At 36.9% G+C, this 22,887-nt stretch overlaps 1 protein-coding gene across 2 annotated transcripts in view; it reads left to right on the plus strand.

Annotated features, from left to right (window-relative positions):
* The window catches only part of snap25b (synaptosome associated protein 25b), a 47,996-nt gene that overhangs the window by 23,187 nt on the left and 1,922 nt on the right, over nt 1-22,887 (plus strand). Inside the window, exons 2-6 of one of the 2 annotated variants that reach the window (XM_052145594.1) lie at nt 1,738-1,872; nt 4,509-4,550; nt 7,513-7,561; nt 14,379-14,493; nt 21,438-21,554. In XM_052145594.1, the coding sequence (XP_052001554.1) occupies nt 1,801-1,872; nt 4,509-4,550; nt 7,513-7,561; nt 14,379-14,493; nt 21,438-21,554 (395 nt within the window). In that variant the 5' untranslated portion in view covers nt 1,738-1,800. Of the gene's footprint in view, nt 1-1,737; nt 1,873-4,508; nt 4,551-7,512; nt 7,562-14,378; nt 14,494-14,688; nt 14,807-21,437; nt 21,555-22,887 lie in introns of both variants that reach the window. The other variant, XM_052145593.1, reaches the window with a different exon arrangement.

Genomic DNA, 22,887 nt, shown 5'->3' on the forward strand with positions numbered 1-22,887 from the left:
TGCTATTTTATGCAAATTTGACAGGCATGGCACATATTAAATATTATACATTAAGATAAAACACCTGCTTTCTGTGAAAAAATATTTACAAAAAATCTTTGGTTTGTCACGGATGATTTGTTGGACCCGCTGTAAATATCTTCATGGGAATCCATTGTTCTGAGTCAAAAGTTCATTCAGAACGAACATTCACACCACAAAAATGAACTCTGTGTGAATAAGCCTTTATCCAGTTGTGTACCATCATCTTTTAGACACTTGAGAGCATCTACACCAGAGATTGTAGTTTATTGTAGTTTAGCTGCTAACAATTATTTCCTCATCAGAAAAGGTCTGGAATATTTGATCGCTACCATTATAATCATTGAAGCCATCAGTGTGTTGTGACTTGCACAGCTTCATTTACAGTATTATAATGGGAACGATCTGTAAGGTCACATTTAGAGACTTGACTAGCCAGCTAGACTCTTTCTAGCAAACTTACAATCAGTTGGCAAAAATTTCCTTCATCTGATAAAAAGTATGCTTCAAATCTTAAAGTTGTTACTACTGCACATATCCAGTGTGTCCATTTGTGTGTTCTTTTGTGTGATCTTTTTGCAGAAATCGAAACAATCGAAAAACTTTTCGTTAATTCTGGGCATCCTGGGAGCGCCCAGCCACCAAATGACTTGGTCCCAAGTTTATGTCACTATGAAAGAAGTGCCTCCCACTGTTGTTTTCAATGAGTTTAACAACTAAGCAGAGATGTTCTGTGAACATAGATGACACTTAATAAACCAATGAATATCATTATGAAATTGTCTACAGTATAGTGCAACAATACAGGTATACAAATACAGAAACACCTAAAAAACCCTCCACAAAAATGCAGATTTTATGGTGATAAAGTAGCAGCTCTTGACATGACTCTGATTGGTTCCTGTCATAGGAACAGTAGGGAGATTTTCTGTGCCAGGAGATGAGAAATATAAGGGAATCATGCCAGGATCTTTGGCATAGACGCTGCGGTGCTGCAGCCAGCATTACACAACTACTTGCACAAAAGTGTCCGATGCTTTTCTACGTTCGCACTCAATTATAAAATCATGCCTGGATCCTTCATCTTTGTGCTTGAGTTTCAGTGAAAACAATACATGATTGCAAGGTACACCATGTGGCATTTATGTATGGAACCAAGACCCTAGTAAGTGATATGTATAGTTGCATTGATACTGTTTGTAAAGTCAACATGAAATGGTGTTCGCAACCGATTTTCCTTTTGCAGCATTCAGCAAAAAGAAATATTGGACTTGGTTGGTGGGGAGGAGTTAAAAAAATAAGAGAGATTCGTGATATTAGCTGAAAAAGAAAGGCATTTTAAAGGCAGAGCCAGTTATTACAAATAACTTTTTTTCTATGAAATAACATGCACTGGTGATTTGTGCACAGTAAGACCAGAGACATGTAGTAAGATTTAATTTCATACTGATGTTTATCAAGAACTGATTAGTCAGTTTCTTAGAATGAGTCTGAATACATCCACTGCCACAATATTGTGCTCAATTTTTGTTCTCAAAGATGCTCCTTTGATGCACAGCTCTGTTGGTTTTGGAGTCTGTTTATTCATTCAGGAATATTTTATATATCTTTTTTTCTGCACTGTTGAACCTGACCTGTGTGGAGTTTGTTTCTCTGTTGTGCCTTTTTTGACATCACCTAAATCAAACACAAACTTTTGTTCCTCTTTTTTTCTAGCCATCAAAGTAAGAGCTACACTTCCCATTCAGAGGCAAGCACCTCATCCCTCCATCAGCAGCCATGGCAGACGAAGCCGACATGCGCAATGAGCTGTCAGACATGCAGGCCAGGGCTGATCAGCTGGGTGATGAGGTAAGTACACCTTCAACCTCTGTGGGAACACTGGACTAAAAATAAACCCTAAATACGACAGTTTCTATGTATAAATAGACATGTCCCAGCGTGGAGAAGAACAGGAAATGAGTAACACACCATGATTTAATACTCATCCAGACTGAGAGCAGAAAACAGATCATGCTATCTAAAGAGCATCAGAGAACTCCGAATTAAAGTAAAATTATATTTATGTCATTATTTACTCACCCTCAAGTCATTCCAAAGCCATATGACTTTCTTCTGTGGAAAATTCTGGCCACTCTTTTTTTCATATAATGAAATTGAATGAGGAATGGGACTGTCAAGTTCTAGAATTACAGAAAAGTATCATATAAGTGGTCCATTTGAGTAATGCGCTATATTCATAGTCACTTGATAGATTTGTGTGAGTAGAAAAATACCAAAATATAACTATTTATCATTGAAAATCCTGACATTCAAACCCATTTCAATTGCATTATATGAAAAAGAGCAGCTGAGATATTCTTAAAAAATGTAGCTTTTGTGTACTACAGAAGAAAGTAAGTTGGGTTTTGAACAACAGTAGGGGAAGTAAATGATACAGGATTCTAGAATGATACATTTTTTTAATGAACTATCCCTTTAATAAATTTTTTTTGTGTAAGAAGAAGCCACTCTATATTAAGACTGTTCATCTATTTGTCATGGAGCCGGGGAGGCTGCCTGGATACCAGGAAGAAGCAGTGGCAATCAGTCAGTGGCTCTCCACACAGCACTCATTTCCAACTGAAATAGCCTCCCTTTCAACACCTGCCAAGTGGGGGTCCTGCACTGACTTTGATTGACCTTTAATCACACTGGTCTCCTGCAGAACAATCAGAACTTTGACAAACATATGACTCCAGGGAGGGTTAACCTGCGTTCACTTGAGATTGGTGGTTGACATGAAATCAGAATTCTGTACCATATTGGACCGTTATTAAAGGGATACTCCACCAACATTTTTTTAATTATGTCATCATTGACTCACCCTAATGTTGTTCCAAACCAATATGACTTGCTTTTTTTTCCATGGAACACAAAACGATATGTTAGCCTCAGTCACCATTCACTTTTATTGCATCTTTTCCCATACATACATATCTCCTTTTGTGTTCCACACAAAACATAAAGTCAAACAAGTATGGAACAAAATGTGTTAATGAGTTAATGATGAAAAAATTAACATTTTTGGGTGAACCATCACTTTGACAGGTCCTTCATTTTTTATGGGGTTGTACTATCACAAGAAGAGGGCACTGTTTTTAGACCCAAATCAATCCTGAAATAATTTTGTTCATTTTAATACTGCCTAAGAGTGGAGTGTGTAATGTATGCACCACAAGCAGCCGTAACTAGATTTTGTGCTTGTCCTTGTGAAACGTGCCCCACCACAAAGCAAGGTTGTTGCAGAGAGCTGCCAGGGCGATTTGAGGTTATGTCTGTTGCACAAATGTGCAGGAAGTGTAATTCTTAGGTTCAGGCTTTTGTTCAAATGCTAAACTGATTTTTAGAAGTTGTCCACTGGTTGAGCCAATGTTGCAATGGTTGGGCCGCTCAAACAAACAGTGCGATGTTTTGAAAGTGCTTGAGAGCCACAGTGTTTAGCCTTTTCGGGGAAGTCAACCTACGAATTGCTTATTTATAGTTGTCACTGCATATTAAACTGGGAAAGGAGAAAAAGAAATTCACACTTCACCTTCAAGGCCTCACAATGACAAGGTGGTATATGTTTCCATACGATAGATGGAATGACTTTTGATAATGGCTTTCTAAATAGAAAATCAAGATCATAATAATGATCTTTAATGCCAGTCTGCTATTGAGTGTCCTGTGGAGCTGTGCAGTCATATTTCTTCAGCTCGGATTTACACACTGGACTGGAATGTGGGAGCATTAAATATTCATGAGTAGATAATGCTATCTTGTGCTTTCTTTGAAGGAGCAGGAAGGAAGGGAGGGGGAACAGACTTTGCTGTACATTCAGCCGAGTCTGAACTTGGCGGGCATCTGTTACATGCTGTCAGAACTGACAATATAAACATTATGGCCTTGTACCAGTTGTGGTGCAATTAAAAAATAGCATTCAAATAATATTCAAATAGCATTCCAATTATAAACAAATAAAGAATAATAATAAAATAAATTAGTTATCTTATCTCATCTTAATGTTTTTAGTCAGAATATCTAATCATCGTCAAAACGAGATACATTCACTTATACATGTAGCTAAATTATAGCTTCATTATTTTCTTATTTTTTCTTACCATATTGGCAGATTTTCTTGTTTTAAGCATAAGTCTTTATGACTAGATTTATGATTAAAACAAGAAAAAAAATATTTTAGTTAAGAAAAATACATTTCATTCAAGATGTGTTCAGAAAACCAGCCTTAAAATCTTATTTAAAAACAATCCTCACAATTAAATTGATCTTGTTTTAAAGGATGATCATTTGACCATTTCATCAATACAAAAATATGTTTTACAGTGTATGAATCAAATAGCAATATGGACAACCAAACACCACAAATAATACAAAAAAAACTGATTGGCTGATCATACTATTGTGGGTTTTTTGGGGTAATAATATGTTTATCTTTCTTTCAACAGTCTTTGGAGAGTACTCGGCGTATGCTGCAGTTGGTGGAAGAGGTAATATTACAGCTACACTAACAAAAAGCATGAACTTGCTTGTCATGACTGTTTCCCGAAACCGTTGTAACTGTCGCACATCCATTGTTCAAACAACGCTGGTTCAACAATATAGAGCTGTCGTTAATTAAGTTTGGCAGGGAGTGGAGTAATTACTTCTGCGGATATTAAATTATAATAGCCCATTAACACATTCTCCAGAAAGGTGTTTAATGCGTGAAAGTTGCTGAAGGCTTGAAAGCTGTGTGCACTATGTAAATGTGACATATACATTGGCTGCAAAAGTGGGTTTTCCCTTTACATCAAATTTTGGGGTTCCCCCAACGCATTTGAGCACATATGTACATTTGCACTGTTCAAAAACACCACTTATGCATTAACATTGACACATAAGACATGTTCTCTGACATAAGTGGTGTGGTTCTTAACAGCATTTTAACCCCATGTCTGCATTCGCATTTACGTGACATTTGAATGCATTTTCTACAAAATCCTGGAATAAGTTGTTTTCTTAAGTGATTGTAAACTTGGTCAAAGTCTTGACAGAATAACACAGGTATATGGAATAGAAGATATAGAAGCCTCAGCGAAGTAAAATTATGTTCACACATCAAAATAACAAGAAACTATGCTTCTAACCACAGGTAAAGAGCTGTAGTTCCAACCATTCAACATTGTGATGCTGTTTTCGAATGTTGGTTGGAACTACGATTTTGTATAACACCAATTTGTAAAAACTATGTTGGTAGCGATGGAACTTGCGACCATAGTTGGCTAACAATGCTTTTGGGAAACGTGCCCCTGTATGAATTTAAGTACATAAACATAACTTTTAAGACAGGGTGTGAAATTAACACCTGCCACCAGCTTAATGTGTGTTCTTTTGTACAGTTCTGGGTAATTTTGCTTATCTGCCAGCCTCTTTGGCAGGCAATCTGTAAGATGTCTCTGATTGACATTTGACAGGAAATGCTGTTGCTTAAAATGAACAATGAGCACTTGAAGAAACAAATGTGCAACACAGTTTAAATGTAAGGAGAACTGTTCACTTTTTTATTTTTTTTATTTTGTAGACGTCTTTGGGCATTTGTTCAATTTTATATATAGAGTGAGTTATTTGGCTGGCGATATTGGGCATGCAGCACTGTGGCTGTGGGCAGTAAAGTTAATTTTCCACCCTCATTTCTGATGAAATAAACCTGGCTGAAAAGACCAGCTTAGACCATTATGAAGTCTGGTCCAGGTTGGTTAACTCTAGTTAGTGATAAAAAGATCTGATCATTAGGATAGTTTCTTACTCATCTCTTCTGGATTGTATGTGGATGGTGCAAGAGATAGACAGTCTATCTAAATAGGCCTTTTTACAAATAGTTTGGTGCTCTGCTTGTTTTCATGGCTACTGAAGGTCAGAAATGGAGACAGTAAAATAGCAGAGTTTCCGCTCTGTGAAAAAAAATCAATAATGATTTCAGAAAAACTCCATCTATGTGTTACTGATAGGGCAGCGCTGAGACAAAGGAGAGAAAACGAATCTTTCTAGTGTCTAATAGGGAGCAAACACTCCTGACCCCACATGTGGAGATGACTCACTCTTTAAAAAAAAGATGCTGTTAGATATATGGCATTATAAACACCAGAAACCTGATTGGAGTTTTATTGTGACAACGAGTATAAATCACATTGCATACTGACTATTCTAGGATTTTTATAAAGATCAAATTATAACTTCACTCTTTAAAGGGTCACAGAATTGGAGGCATGACACATTGCCTTTTAAAACAAGCAAGAAAGGAATGGAGTGACTCAATCACTCCAAAGCCTAGTGAGATGCCTTGCTATTTACTGCCTTTATAGACAGGTACCTTCTAAGGTAGCATCCTAACCAAAATAGAACCACATAAGTGGCTAATATGGAATGCTCACATAGGCAGCAACCACAGCAATACTGTGTAAGAAAGTAATATTTAATTAGATGGGACTATTTTTGATCAATACTTTTCTGTATTGAATTAAATATATTTATAATTCTCTCGACTCTGTCTGCCATCTTGGATAGATTTTTTTTTTTACAGAGCTTGTCGCAATGCAATAAAATACAGTCTAGGTTGGCAGCTCATTAGGATTTTGAACTTTGCTAATGTCAACTGACTGGTGGTTATATAAAAAAATAGGCCAATATATATCATACATGGGGAAATAGCAAGACACTCTGAGGTTTCCTGTTATGGGATTGAAATCAGATTCAGTAATGCTTAACAAATGTTTTCACATCTGGTACTTGCATCCGATATTATTTAAAATGCTTCCAGACAGCATTATGCCACATGTCACTTTGATGAAATGGGAGTAAATTCACTTACCTGGTATTATTCAAGAAAATATCTAATCATTTAAAAGTCATTTACTGAGCATTAACTGACAAGTAAACGTATTTAGCTAAATTAACAACATTTTTGTTTCATTGCTAATAAATGGATTCCTGTAGGTACTTAGTTTTACTATTAGTTTTACCACAGCAGTGCTTGATCAAGCATGCTTAGTTAAAATAATGAGACAATGTGGGAATCAGAATAGGATAATCAGCTGTTCTATTTAGGTCAATAAAACCTGTGTTTGCCTTAGAGAACGGCTTGCCATATTGCACGCACACATGCTCTCATACCTTTAAAGTACCTTTCAGTTCTGTTTACAATTATGAACTAATTTTAGCTCACTGCTGTGTGCCAACTCGTTGCCTTTTATAATAACCTGCCAAACATTTAAACACACTTTTGAAGGATTTCAGTGGTTGTGATGATACTGTGTGCTATAGTTTGTTCCCTGCTCAAATTCTCTTTTATTTCCTGCTGTTCTTTTCTCAGGTTATATGTCTGACCTAAATATGTAACTCAATTATTTACGCTTTTCTCATTCATTTGTTATTTCCTCTCTTTTCTTGCTCTGCCATTCTTTCATGGAATAGAGTAAAGATGCTGGTATCAGAACTTTGGTTATGCTGGATGAACAGGGAGGTAAGTTACGGTGAAAAAAGTTGATGGAATTATTTAATAAGGTTGTGCAGTAAGCCATATTTAGTTGATTACATGAACTTAAACTCTTTAAGATACAGTATTAACTGACTAGAACAGATGTTCTCAACTGGTGGGTCTGTCCTGATAGGGTTGTGGACAGCAGGAGAAAAAAAAACAATGGTGAATTCAAATAATTCAATGCAAAAGCTCTCATCCTCTAAAACCATTAATAAAACTTTTAGAAAATACCACCCAGACTACAATAACCTCCTGAGACCCGAGCGTGAATTGCATTTTTCATTTCCCTTTTTGATTTGCAACTAGTAGCACCTAATAAACAATCGAAATATAGTATTCTAGAGTAAATAGTTTTACTAAAAATGGATGTCCACATAAGTTTTGAACTGTAAAGTAATACCAAATAAAAGGAAGTCAGATTTGTTTCCATCAAATGATTTCATATGTTTCCAGGAGTGTTGGTAATTCATGTTTTTTTGAGACGTTACAGATATTACGGCTGATTTTCCGTAAAGCTGATAAATAATTCTAATTATAAGCATCATCCACTCACTGCCAACCATGATAAAATAACATTTAGCATTATAAATTCTGAATCTACATGTATACTGATTCCCACTATCCCATATCTGCCAATATGCTGAGTGGTCCAAACCTCATCTGTAGCCTGAAACTGAACTTTTGGTCAGATTTTAGGAGTGAATGGACTATCTATGTCTGCATATAAAGCTTCGTATTTAGTGAACTTAACTTCCAGTGAGCTGTCTGTCTGCACTGGTCTCAGAACAGTTCCAAATGCACTTTTATTTTCATCCTAACTCCATATACAGTTGAAGACTAAATTATTAGCCCCCCTATGAAATTTAAAATTTTTTATATTTCCCAAATGATGTTTAACAGAGCAAGGGGATTTTAACACAGTATTTCTTATTATATATTTCCTCTGGAGAAAGCCTTATTTATTTCAATTTGCCTGGAATAAAATTATTATTTAAAAAACTGCTACGGACAATATTATTAGCCCCCTTAAGAAATGATCTGTTTGATTGGCTACAGAACCAACCACTGTTATCCAATGACTTGCCTAATTAACCTAACTCACCTAATTAACCTAATTTTTCCCCCAAGCCTTTAAATTGAAGTTCAAACTGAGGATTAGTATCTTGCAAAACAAAGTGATGTAATATAAAACGTCATCATGGCAAAGACAAAAGAAATTTGTTTAGACTTGAGAAAAATAATTGTTAATGCTCACAAATAAGGAGAAGGATATACACATTTATCAAAGCATTTTCAGGAGTCAAGAACTGCCGTGATAAGTATTATCAAGAAGTTTGAAGAGACCCACACAGTGAAGAACAAGACTGGCAGAGGCAGGAAGCAAAAGATTTCAAAAACCTTGGAAAGAAAACAGGTGAGAGAGGTTTCTAAAGACCCAAGAACAACTGCCAAGACACTAGTGAATGATTTAGCCAAGTCTGGGATTGATGTCTCAACGAAGACAGTAACTAGGTCCCTTCACAGGAATGGATTGAAAGGTTGCAGACCAAGAAAAACTCCACTTCTGAAGAAGAGAAATCTCCAAGCTAGACTGAAGTTTGCCAAGGACAACCTAGAGAAAAATGATGCATACTGGAAACGTGTCCTTTGGTCAGATGAGACAAAACTAGGCCATAGAGTTGTTGCCTATGTTTGGAGAAAGAAGGGAGAGGCACTCCAAATAACACCGATCCCACAGTGAGACATGGCAGTGGGAGTATAATGAAATGGGGATGTTTCAGTGCATCTGGAACTGGGAATCTCATCAGGGTCAAAGGAATCATGAAAAAGGAAAACTACGCAAAGATTTTGAAAGACAACCTCAGGCAATCACAAAATATTTCATAAGGGGCTAATAATTTTGTCTTCAACTGTAAATCCACGGAAAGCAAACTTTTTCAGATTTTGAATGAACCCATTGATTCTCAGTGTGAAATTGTTCAGCGATAACAAAATAAAATTTAAAACATTATACTAAAATGAAGCAAAATGACCCACAGATCTATTCATATTTAAAGTTATTCAAAATAACTAACATGTTTTTTTCAACTTTTGAGAGAATAATGTCCCAAAAATCACATATGTGGACATCTGTAACAGCATAAGGACAGGCAATGAGGAGGCGGGAACCGGCTGAACAGTCAACGTTGTAAATTATCTTAAAACAACATAAACAAACAGACATGTATGCAACGCGGTCATGTGTGTCTCTCTCGCTCTCGAACCGGCATCTCCGGCTGCCCCTTATCTCGCTCTCCTGCTGATTAGCTGATTCAGTGCCAGCCATGCTCCATCACGGCCCTGCCGCGACCTCCTCCTCATCACAACATCATATTTATCAGTGCGCTGAATAAAAACAAAAGAATGGATTTTTTAAAGTGGCATATCAAACAAAACTAAAGACATTACTCTGTACACCCAAACATGTTAAAGTAATCTGGTACTGTGTTGGGTCTCCACTTGATGTCCATTGCAAAATCTGGGTTCTGAAGCAAAACCAGTTGAGAACCACTGGTCTGGTGGTTACAGATGTAGCTTGTGTTTATAAACCTATGTCAGATTGACTCCACTTACAGTGCTGAACTAATACGTGCACAATGACAATGTATATATTTATCTATGAGCATAAACGTCACGCCGTCATGTCCAAAGTGAAGCAATAAGAGTCATGTAAGAGGTAAATTGAACGATCGATGTTGCTGGTAATGACAAACTACTCTCCTCTTCACCAGATGAAATATATCTGTGTACAATCCCTGGGGAAAAGACTTTGCTATTAACATTCATTGCTATTACAAATTTAGGATAATTAGGCAAACATACTTCATTCCACAAACAACAACGCCTCCATTTTATTGAACAATAAAACAATAATTGATTTATTAATGACGCATCTTGTTTTAATCGCAATAATGTCATATCTATACTGATAACTTAAGCCCTTATTATGCTTGAGGCTTTTCTTCAGTTGTAAAGTGTTTGCATCAGTTAAAATATTTTGAGTTCCTATCCACATGGAAGAAGAATTTTAATTAGTCTATCAAGGCAACATACAGCCCTCTACCTCTTTTAAATTATGGATGTTGTGTTCCTCTCACTGCCTTAGGACAATACATTTCCTGCCTTAAATGATCTTGCCACCTTTCTTGCCTCCAGTTTTAGAGCAAAACAACAACACGTCCCATATGTAGAGATGTGCTCTAATTGCTGCATGTAATATTCTCTTAGAGCTCAGTAGACTTTTTGCATTTCAAGTTAACAGTTCACTTTAATAGTCAAATTGAGGGAGCAATGCTTCTTACTGTTACATTATTCTTTAGTTAGCTTTTGTTTTCTAATCCATAGTGAGTACCTTTAAAAAATGGATACTACCCCTGGAAGAACCCAAGGTCTTTCTCAAAGGCACATTGGTGGTTTCTCATTAATCAAAGCATTTTGAACCTGCAACCTTTGGGTTATCAGCCAAGAGTGCACCAAGCAACTTTACACTAAAGCACGGTCATAACAATAGCATTCATCTGTAGATGATAAAAGAGATCTTTATTTATACTGGGAAAAGCCCAGTTTGGTGATTTGATGATCTGAACCAATTTGATGATTTGAATAAAGACAATTCAGTTTAGATATCAAAGCAATTCAGTTTAGATATCAAAGCAAAGGACCTGGAGTTGGGTTCAAACCCACAAGGGTTTTAAAGTTCAATGCTTTAACCACTCTGCTATCCTGGTTGGTGTTGGAAGATTGAATATATCTAACCTTTTTATAAAAGAAATGCTACTCCTATTGTTTTTTTCATTTACAACAAATCCAGAACTTATGCTACCAGAAGTGGGATTCAAACCCACAAGATCATGTGCCCATTCAACCTTTAGTCCAGCACCATAAGTTCTCAGCCATTCTGGTCAGCATATAGTGCTTTCAGGTATTAGTTTTCAACACACTAGCACACTCTCTTAAATTCTTGAAGAGCTCTACACAAGTCTGCTGCCATATTTCCAATTATGATATATTCAAATCCAGAACTGACACTACCTCAATAGGATTCAAATCCATGTGCAAATGTGGTCATTGGAGCTTAAGTCCAACATCTTAACCACTCAGCCATCCTGGTTGGTGGTAGTACCTTGACGCATAGCAACAGATCATTCCCCCTCTCAGAAGCCACTTTACTCTTTACCACTTTTTTTTTATCCAGAACCTACACTACCAGGAGTGGGGTTTGAACCCACAAGGGTCTCAAATTCTTCAGGAAGAGCTCTTCTTTAGAAGTAGGCAGGTGGCACAGCTCTGTTACCATGAGTGAGGTCTGAACCCACATAGAGTTGACCCCACATGTAGCTATTGGATCTTAAATCCAACACATTTACCACCTGGCCCTCCTGATTGGTGTTGAGAGGTCATGTATTCATATTTTGGTGTTGAAAACTCGTAATATCTGAAGGTTTCTTTGAGAGCCTGCCAGTGGTCAAAAAATTACTTAATTTCCATACTTGAGTAAAAGTACAGATACCACAAAAATATATTTACAAAAAAAGTACCTGGTTTTAAAAGTACTTTAAATATCAAAATAATTTAATTCAAATTAAGTTTTCATCTTCTAAAAAGCAACCCATCTATGTTTTTTTATTTTTATTTTTTTAAAGCCAGATAATTGAGTCTCACACAGCTTATATTCACTCAAAAACTGATTTCAGTACCCTTATTTATTTGAAGTGTAGAATGTTTTTTTTTACAGCAATATACTAGGGTAAATTGTATCTTATTTGTGCATTTGGAAGCTTGCTTATGCTTATTTAAGTTCAGACCTTCTCAATATTATCCTTCATAAAAACACGCCTCACTGGTCAGACGTAGACTTCATGAGTGTCAGTGCTCATGTTGCCGTCAAACACACTGCATGCTGTTCACATGCTGCTCCACTCTGCTCTTTTCGCAAATAGTGAAACAAACGTTTTTTTATCGTGGTAACGAGTAACCACTAAGGGCCATTTGCTGTCCCTTTCTAATTTCATAGCACTGTTAATCTGTAATGTCTGTTCAAGATAAATAACTACACAACTGTTTTGCTAAATCCATCACGTATGTCACAAATGCTCTGTGTGACATCACACTATCAGTTCTGGTGTTTTTACACTTTGATGCAAAAGAGCGAAGACACTCCACTGTCAGCCAAAGAAGAAACAAGTCTCTCAATGTTTCACTCATTCTTGCTCCTCCATCTTTCCTCAGTCACACAGCTCTTGCTCATGGGATTAGCGGGAAAGTCCAATTATCCATTTGGCTTGTTGTAGAGATAAGGTGGTAACCTCATACTGGACTATGTCGCTTGTATTTAATCAGAAGGGCAAATAAACAGACTTTTACTTGAACAATACATTTTGCATATGATTTGACTATTTCAGGATATCTTTGATTAAATCAGGAGTGTGTTTTTATAAAGTTCCAATATGTGGTTTTCACCCCCCAGGGATTTTGCAAATTTCTAAAGCCCTATAAATGCACGTTTCCCTTCAAACTATTGTTCATTTCAATCCATGAATGATCCACCATGCTATTCAAGTAATTAATTGACCCCCCTAGCCACATTGAAGCAGACATTTAACCCAATAACTAAGAATTCTTTCCCATATTTCCTCTCCCTCAATTTTTCTCTTGTTTCTACTCGTTTTCTTATGATGTTCTCTCTTTCTCTCAGCCATTGGCTCATGATGTTCACAAACACACCTTTTCTATTTTCTGAGAGACTCTCAGTACAGCTCTGTTGCTTAATCACGACAAACCCTTGCCCAGTCATGCCAGGCCTTTATAGCAACTACAATCTGTAAACCCTGGCATCGGTTGTCTTAATGCCTAGGAATGGCATCAATATTTCATTATATTGAAAATATTTTCTGTGTTCAAAACAATTTAAGCTATATTGACAGCATCTGCAGAATGCTTTTGATTACACAGACAATAAGACAATGGTGCATTCCTCAGTTGGTTAAAGCAATCTTGTTTACAGTTGCACTTACAATGGAAGTCCAGGGCGCAAGTCATTCTGAAGAGTTTAAAAGCAGCAATGTGCAGCTAGAATTTTTATAAAATGTGTGTTTAAGGATGGTGCTACTTTTCTATGCGGATGAACCTTTGGTTATGTGTTATTTGTTGTAGAATGATTTTTCTTTGTTCTTTTCTGGTGTTGCTGCATGTGGTTATGGCACAAGTTAAAATTGTATAGTACTTTGCACTGAGATGTTTAGTAAGTGATTTTATCATGCTAGTCTTGGGTTAACATGTATAAAGTTTAACATATAAGGGATTTTAACATTTATCCTTGTGCAATAAAACTGCACTAAAGATTTCCATTGTAAGTGTATTGCTATAAAAATACATTTTGTGTGATTTTTTTAATTTATCTAGAGCTTTACTTGTATTGCACCCTTAAAATATCTTTACTGTAATATCTTTGTGTCTTATACTGTAATATCTTTGCTGCCTGTATCTTAACCAAAGCACATTGGCAATGATAAGCAGATCACAAATGAAACAGGTACTTTGAACACTATGCATTGGGTTCAAAAGACACTTACACTACATATGTACTCTATGTCCTATATTTTCAACATTACCTAATCAAATCCCCCTACCAAATCATTTTAAATGTCTCACGTTTTGCGTAGATGTGTTTCTGGACAGCTTAGATCTCATTTGTCATCACAGTTTGTCTGCAAGAATGCAAAATCTCATTTCATTGATGTCACCCCTTTGTCCTGACCAGAACAACTCGAACGTGTTGAAGATGGTATGAACCATATCAACAAAGACATGACGGAGGCTGAGAAAAGTTTAAAAGATGTAGGCAAATGCTGTGGACTTGTATGTCCCTGCGACAAGTAGGTACCGGTGAAGGGCCGAGGCCGTCACCTGTGTGCTGCTGTCTGACTGTCTCATGTCACTGTGAATGTTTAAGTCTCTCTCTTTCTTTTTGTCCCTTTCTTCCTCCTTACTTTTCCTTTCTCTCTATTTCTCTCTCCCCTTTTCCACATTCTTTATTTCTTGGGGGCATTATTGATTAATGTTTAAATCAGAACAACTGGAGCGTATCGAAGAGGGAATGGATCAAATCAATAAGGACATGAAAGAAGCAGAAAAGAATTTGACGGATCTAGGAAATCTCTGTGGTCTATGTCCATGTCCATGTAACAAGTAGGTGATGCCTGTTGCCTGCCTGCTTGCCTGCCTGAACCTGACAAATAAGAAGCGTACAATGGCCAGTTTGCACGTTTGCTCGCTCGCTCGCTTCATAGACTTCCCCACTCTGCCTGGACTGCTCCTATGTGCATGGGGATGGTGGTAGAGCTAGCTGGAGGCATGCTAAGCCCATCTGCTGCGGCACTGGTTAACCCATAGTTGTAGCTTTAGGCCCTGCTCTCTGCCAGCTGATTGCACAAATATGCTGGGCTCTATGCTTCACTGATCTGTTTGTTAAGGACTGTTGTTCGTAAATGTTAAGTGCCTGCTTGATATGCATGTGCTACTTTCCTCACTCTTTTAAATAACTATGTGGACCACAGATTCTAAATTCACAGGTTATTTACAAATGGCTGGCAGTGCTGGCTTTTTGAACGGATTCCCTCAAAGGCAACACATGAGAATGCATGTTGGTAAAATGGTTGAAAATGTTATAATGGCCTGTCAAATGGCCAACGTTAATGGTTATACAGTAGTACAGCCAATTGCTCAGTAAGTGAGTTTATTATGGACTTTTTTGTCCCTTTGACAGCCTTAAAGGTGCACTAAGTATTTTTTTGTTTACGTTTCACTGACTTATATCCGTTTTCCTACAGTAAACAACCAGGTAAGGGTTGTCGTGGTTTTATGCTGTGTTCCATTCAAAGTCCCGTTATCTCAGAGAAAGTCGTTCCATTGCCCAACAGAACAAAAAAATGGCAACATTACTATTAGCTTTGCAGATGTTAAATTAGCCACAAAGATGTATCCCAGCAACTAAACTGCAGAGGATAAATGATAATATACAGTGATAGCAGTTGTTCTAACTGTATACTATCATCAACCGAGAGGATCGTATACTCTTTTTAATCTATCTATCTCTGCAAACATTGCCTAAACTGGTCTTATTATCATTGTATTATAGGAATATGACTTATTGTAATTTCCACCATCGGGCCAAACAAACTTGTTGCAGAACTGAACCGCTCTGTTCCAATCCGGGCGCACTGACACGGTTACAATTGATTTTGCCACTTTGGTGCTGCGAACTCAAGATAAGAATTAACTGACTGACCAAGTGATCAATTATGAGTAGCCATGTCACTATGGACGTTCCACCAGAATGGTTCTACTGACTACAGTTATCCAAGCGTGCTGAGAAATCCAGGCCGGGAACGGTTTGTAGTCATAATGTACTGAAATTTGTTCTAGCATGAATGCTACTGGAGCTGCTTCTACCCATTCTCAGAAGCATTCAAATGGCTAATTGATATATTTTACTTGCTTTAAAGTAAATGTTTATCATTCACTGTCTGTGTTCTCCCATCATACAACCACATCTCAGTGAAATTGTAGTTATATAGTTATACGTTGGAAGTCAGACTTCAATGAGCATTCTATTGACTTTTACAAGCATTGCTGACACCTACCTGTGTGGATGCAGCATCATGCAAAAGTAAACGTTTTCAGTTAGCAATTAATTTATTCCACAGTGAAATGGTCTGATAGGGAAGTTACCAAGATGAAGTGAGTAGTATTTAGCTGGTCTTGTGATCTCAAAATGCAACCATGAGCAGGGACTAAGCCTTATGTACAATACAATTAAAATTTCTAAGTCACTGATATGACTTGAGTCTTTATCTCAATCTTTTCAGAGTGAAAAAAATGACTTAGTGCACCTTTAAATCATGAAATTGGAAATGTTTTCAGCAAGCACATTCAGTTTTCACTATCCAAGTGGGGAGACATATTGGTTTTCTTTATTCTGTTTCATGAGTTGCAAATATTATGTTGATGGTATGCAGGCACTGCATAAATACTCATGTGAGCAACTATCACTGGCTGAAAAGAGTGCTAATACAGCCAATTGCCAAATGCCAGTTGTTTGATGAAGTATTTATGAATGTTAAATTTTGGGTAGTTTATAATTCCTTTTATGTATTTGGGGTTGAACAACACTAAATATACATTTTTTATTTTATTTTAAAAGCATACACAGGTGAATGAAACAACACTTAAAGGGATACTTCACCAAAAAAAAAAAAAAAAAACATTCTCTCATCGTTTACTCAATCTCATGCCATCCCAGATGTGTATAACTGTCTTTCTTCTGAAGAACACAAACTAAGATTATTAGAAAAATATTTCAGCTCTGTTGGTCCATTCAGTGCAAGTTAATTCTGAATTGTATGGACCAACATACAATGTGAATATTTTTTGTAAATAAGGATTTAAATGTTGATCTGTTTCTCACCCAAAGTGATTGCATTACTTCAGAAGACATATATTAAACTACTGGAGTAGTATGGATTACTTTTTTGCTGCCTTTATGTGATTTCTGGAGCTTCAAAGGTCTGGTCACAATTCACTTGCATTGAAGGGACCTACAGAGCTAAAATATTCTCCTACAAATCTTTGTTTGTGTTCAGCAGAAGAAAGAAAGTCATACATATCTGGGATGGCATGAAAGTGAGTAAATGATTAGAGGATTTTCATTTTTGGGTGAACTATCCCTTTAAAGAATTTTTGTTTACATTAGATCTTTTATTCAGAGAAACATACAACTTAAATATGTACATATACACACCTGAATTGCTGGCTATGTTCAGAATAGTATACTACCATAATACTCTTACCAATTTTGCAGTGTACAGTATGCATACTGTTTGTAGTGTGTGCATTGAATATGATGACCTACTACATTTGACAAAATATGCAGTATACAAGAGAGAACACTGCGCTGAGTACTGTATCTCACAACACAATGCGCTCAACTTGACCTTCCATTTACATTTTAACGAATATAGCAGAAGTAATGTCAGCCACGATTTTTAACATCTTTGTCTTGATTATTATTTGTTTGGACTGCCTGAAGTTAACAGCTTTTTACACACACTTTAATTAAAGGTGCTACTGTTATAACTATAATACTGTTTATAATTGTTATTATTGCATATACGTTCTGTCATATGTTTTTTTTTTTAAATAGTAGGCAGTATACAGCATATAATAAATTGTACATTTATTCATTTGGCAGACACATTTCTCCTAAGTGACTTACAAAAGAGGAATAATGCATCATAAGCGATTCATCTTAAGGAGACAGCAGTACGAAAAGTGCTGCATTACAAAGTTTCATTAGCATCAGCATAGTAGTATCCCAGACAGATTAAAGTGCAACAAGATGTGTTTTATCAGTTTTTTGAAGATAGAGAGTGAGTCTGCTTCACGGATAGAGTTGGGAAGGTCATTCCACCAACGTAGTATGATGAAACCGAAAGTCTGTGAAAGTGTTTTGGCTTTGTGTTGGTACAACAAGATGCTTGCTCATTAGCTGAAGCAGGCTTCTGTTGGGAACGTAGCTCTGCAGAAAGGATTTTAGGTATGCTGGAGCAGACCCAGTGACTGTTCTGTATGCCAGCATCAGAGCCTTGAATTTGATACGTGCATCAACCGGCAGCCAGTGAAGAGAGACAAGGAGTTGTGTAACATGCGCTCTCTTTGGTTCATTGAAGACCAGACGTGCTGCTGCATTGAAGATCATTTGCAGTGGCCTAATTGCAAATGCAGGGTGGCCTGCAATGAGAGCATTACAGTAGTCCAATCTAGTTATGACATGTGACTGAACAAGCAGTTGTGTGGCATGATTCATGATTGTGCTGTCTTTGAGATGTGGCAGGCAAAGATACTATTCCAAACATAGCCTCTGTCAGTAAGGATTAAGGTCATGGTAGATTCTTACTGCCTCTGGTCATTTTGTACCAGCTCCTGTAGTCACAATGGCAGTGGCATTAGAGGAAGTGCCATAAAATGGAGTAAAATTATTCCATATATAAGGCCCTATATTACATAAAAGGTTAAAGTCAATGTAATTGCCCATAGGAAAGCAACTGCATTGCTTAGAGAGTCTAAACTCCCCTTTCCTGCCTGATGCAATGCAAGTTACTTGTGTTTTGATAAAATCTTTTCTGTTGGTTTATTGACTTCATTTTAAATCAAACAAACTGTATCTACAGTAAATGTTTAATTAACTCACATTATACTGTATGCTTGAAATAGGCCTGATCTGTACCTTGATTGAGAAAATGTTATTTCTGGATGCTTCTCTTTCTTTGTTCACCTTTATAATTGTCTTTTTGATTTCCTCCAATTATCTTGTTACGTCTCCATCAGCGTGTATGTAATTGTCTGTTTTGCCCCACTGTACGTGACGTGTCTGTTAGATCCTTAAACTAAGGAAGTACATTGTGTTTGTTCATTTATACTTTAAATCATTTAGTGCATGTAATTCCAAAACCAGGACCGTAACCACAATATACATTTACGGGGACAAGTCCACCCCCCCCCCCCGTTCTAATGCAGTCCATTATGCACCGCTGTCTAATTATCATTACGTTGTTGCAGGAATAACATAATGGTTTAAAAAATATATATATCTTTTAGCGTGCTAAACAAAGTCTAACACTACTCGTCAATGTCATTTGTGATTTTTAAATTCAATCGATGAAGGCAGAACTCTAGTGACAGAAACTAAGCGGGAACCACGTGGTTTATTTATATTCCAGCACCACGCATCAGCAAGCATTTCAGGTTAAGAGTGTTAATGTCATGAAAAATGTAACTAACTAAACATGCTATTTTTATTCATTCTAAATTTTGAACAGCATCTCCTTAGAGTCTTCTTTTAAAATAGACCATTTTATTTTGAGTATGTTCTGGTCAGGTCTGTGCTAAAAAATAAAATAAAAAAAATGAGCCACCAGTTAAAGGAGTAGTTCACCTAAAACATTTTAATGCACTTTTACTCACTCATTTATGCTGTTACTTTTTCTTGTAACATAAAAATAGACAGTTTAAGTAATGTAGCTCTATTCCATAGAATAAAAGTTTATAGTGAGCAGGAGCTGTAGAGATTAAAAAGGACAAATACAATAAAGCATTAATAAAAGTGTCTTATAAAGACATCATTATAGTAGTCCATATGACTTGTGCACTATGAACTGCCAGGTCAAAAAAAAGTTGCATACTCTAATATTTCATTGGACCGCATTTAGCTTTGATTACGGCGCGCATTCGTCATGGCATTGTTTCGACAAACTTATGGAACATTTATTTCCATCCAGAGTTCAATAATTTTTCGGCCGAGATCTTGTATTGATGATAGGAGAGTCAAACCACTTCGTAAAGTCTCCAGCACATCCCAAAGACTTTCAATGGGGTTAAGGTCAGGATTTTGTGGTGGCCAATTCATGTGTGAAAATTATTCCTCGTGCTCCCTAAACCACTCTTTCACAATTTGAGCATGATAAATCTTGGCATTTTCTTCCTGGAATATGCACGTGGGAAGAAAAAATCCATTGATGGGATAACCTGGTCATTCAGTACATTCAGGTAGTCAGACTTAATTTTATTGCTGCATAACACTGCTGAGCCTAGACCTGACCAATTAAAACAACCCCAGATCATAACACTGCCTCCAGAGGCTTGTACAGTAGGCACTATGTATGATGGGTGCATCTCTTCATACGCTTCCCTTCTTACCCTCACTTGTCACTTTGGAAAACGGTAAATCTGGACTGATCAGACCATATGGCCTTTTTCCATTCCTCCACATTCCAGTCTTTATGCAAAATGAAGTCGTTCTTTCTGATTAGCCTCACTAACAAGTGGCTTTCTTGTGGCCATACAGCTGTTTAGTCCCAGTCCTGTAAACTCTCGTCAAGCCTTTTAGTGATCTCCGATCACGATCATTAAGGATTTTGTTTCTTCCGCAAAGCTGAAGGTTTGCCACTATCCTTCCAGGTTTTAATAATGAGTTGGACATTTCTTAACCCAATTCCAGTAATTTCAGCAATCTCCTTAGTTGGCCAATAATTTGCCCCTTCTGAAACACAGTAACATCTTTTCCACAACCATGGGTTACATCTTACGATATGGTTGTTTAAGAAATGAGAAACTACACGCTGCATCAGTAAACATATTAATCACTGCAATAATGATCCAATCATAGGCTCTTAAGTATCTGCTTATTCAAATCCAAACGGTGACTTTTTTTTTTAACCAGGCAGTGTAATTCAATGTTTCTGGGGCCATACAACAGCTTTGTGCTGTATAGACTACTTTATGGTATTTTAATAATAATGTTTTAAAAATTTTCTTTGGACTTTGACAGCAGTGGTCAATATGAACTGTTGAGACAGCACAAAAAAAGAAAGAAAAGATGACTGAAACACAGTGTTTGTCTTGTACTGTCTAAACTTAAAAAAAAAAAAACATGTATCTTTCAAAATAAAATGTTGTCGCATTTAAAGCCTTTATTCATAAAATGATGGCATTCAGTGCCTTTACTTTTACCTTTACCTTTATTAAAGGACCAAAGAGGACCATTAAATTTGATACATCAAACCCCCGTGATCCCCCACCCCAAAATTGTTTGGTCCCCCCCAATGTTCAAGACATGGTTACGGTTTTGTCCAAAACATGTAGATAACCCTGACTACTAAGTGTTACATATCTGTATGTCATTCATCTCAGTGTATGTCTAGTGCTTTTAGGTACTTAACTCCATTCCAGTTCTCAATCTCTCTCACTTCCTGTGGTTGTCTAGGCTGAAAGGTGGTGGACAGTCCTGGGGTAATAACCAGGATGGAGTGGTGTCCAGTCAGCCGGCCCGTGTGGTCGATGAACGTGAGCAGATGGCCATTAGTGGAGGATTTATCCGCAGGTCAGTTAACTCTAAAAAAATCAGTGCATATAAACAACTTGGTCTCATAGAATCACATTATAATACCTTAATTATTGCAAACAAACTTTTATGTGGCTTGTTGTACAGATCATGATAGTTTCCTAGTGAAATGAACTCTAGATGCGCTAAAACAACAAGTACATTTATTTCCTTTCACACAAATCATGAATAAAAGGGCAGATTATCAGCTCATAAATACTCACTTTTTACCCTGTTACTCACACAATGCTATCTTTTTATACACTTTTACTATAGGCATGACTTGTTAATGTTTGCATTACAAAACCAACTACTTTTACAAGCTTTTTTGAGTGTAGTCAAATTGCGAGATAGCTGTACTGATATGGTGCTGCACTGGAAATGCAAAGGACAGGGGTACAAGTCCTGAAGAGCACGCTAGTCAACACGCGACCCGAAAGTGCCATAGAAACCCCAAAGAATGACGTGGATGCTTCAGCAATTGCTTTTTATGACACTATCAGTTAGGTTTAGGTTTAGGGTAAGGAGGTAGGTTATTTATTTTTTCTCTGCAGCACAAAATACTTCATACAATGACAGTTCATTATGATTACTGTCAAGCAAGAACAAAAAACACCATTAAAGAAGATTTGTGTGAGGAAAAGACTAAACTAAATTGATTTTAACAATAACATATAAACCCTTCGTCACAGAGATGTGACCTCTGAGATTGTTAGGTGATGATAAATGCTTCTGTAGAAGCCACAAATCTGTTTAATTTCTGCTTCACTGTCAAAAACCCGCCTTAACTGTAATAGCCAAATTCCTGATGAAGAACTACATATACTGCTGAAGAGATAGATCTAAGGCTGCTGAAAAAGTGGGTGGTCACTGTTGCTCTCTATGAAGTTGTCAGTCCAAACTCTGACTTTGTGAATGTAGCTTAATTTTGTTTATCTCTCTTGTGTACGAGTGGTAAGTGCAGAGCACTTCAGTTGTCAGTGAGTCATGAGGAACTATATAATTGTCTGTTGAAGACGGATGTTCACTTTGTGCCAGACTGTAGCTTCAGGCACATAACGGATGGTCATGAAACCACTGAGCAGCTCTGGGTCCGCTGTCCCAAAATATCCTCTCTCAGTTCACAAACACATTGGGATGTTCATCTAGAATCCATAGCAACTTAATGGTTTCAGACAGTTATATCTTTGCCATGCTAGTCTAGACAGAATTCACTGGAGTGGTAATGTGAGTAAACAGAATCGCCCACTGTATCATGATGTGGCTAATGCCCTTTCTAATCAGACAGTTTAAAGTCAACTTATCCTATTAACTTTCTTAATATATGTTCATG

The sequence above is a fragment of the Xyrauchen texanus genome, chromosome 16 (assembly GCF_025860055.1).
Source record: "Xyrauchen texanus isolate HMW12.3.18 chromosome 16, RBS_HiC_50CHRs, whole genome shotgun sequence".
In the NCBI taxonomy this organism is placed as follows: domain Eukaryota; kingdom Metazoa; phylum Chordata; class Actinopteri; order Cypriniformes; family Catostomidae; genus Xyrauchen; species Xyrauchen texanus.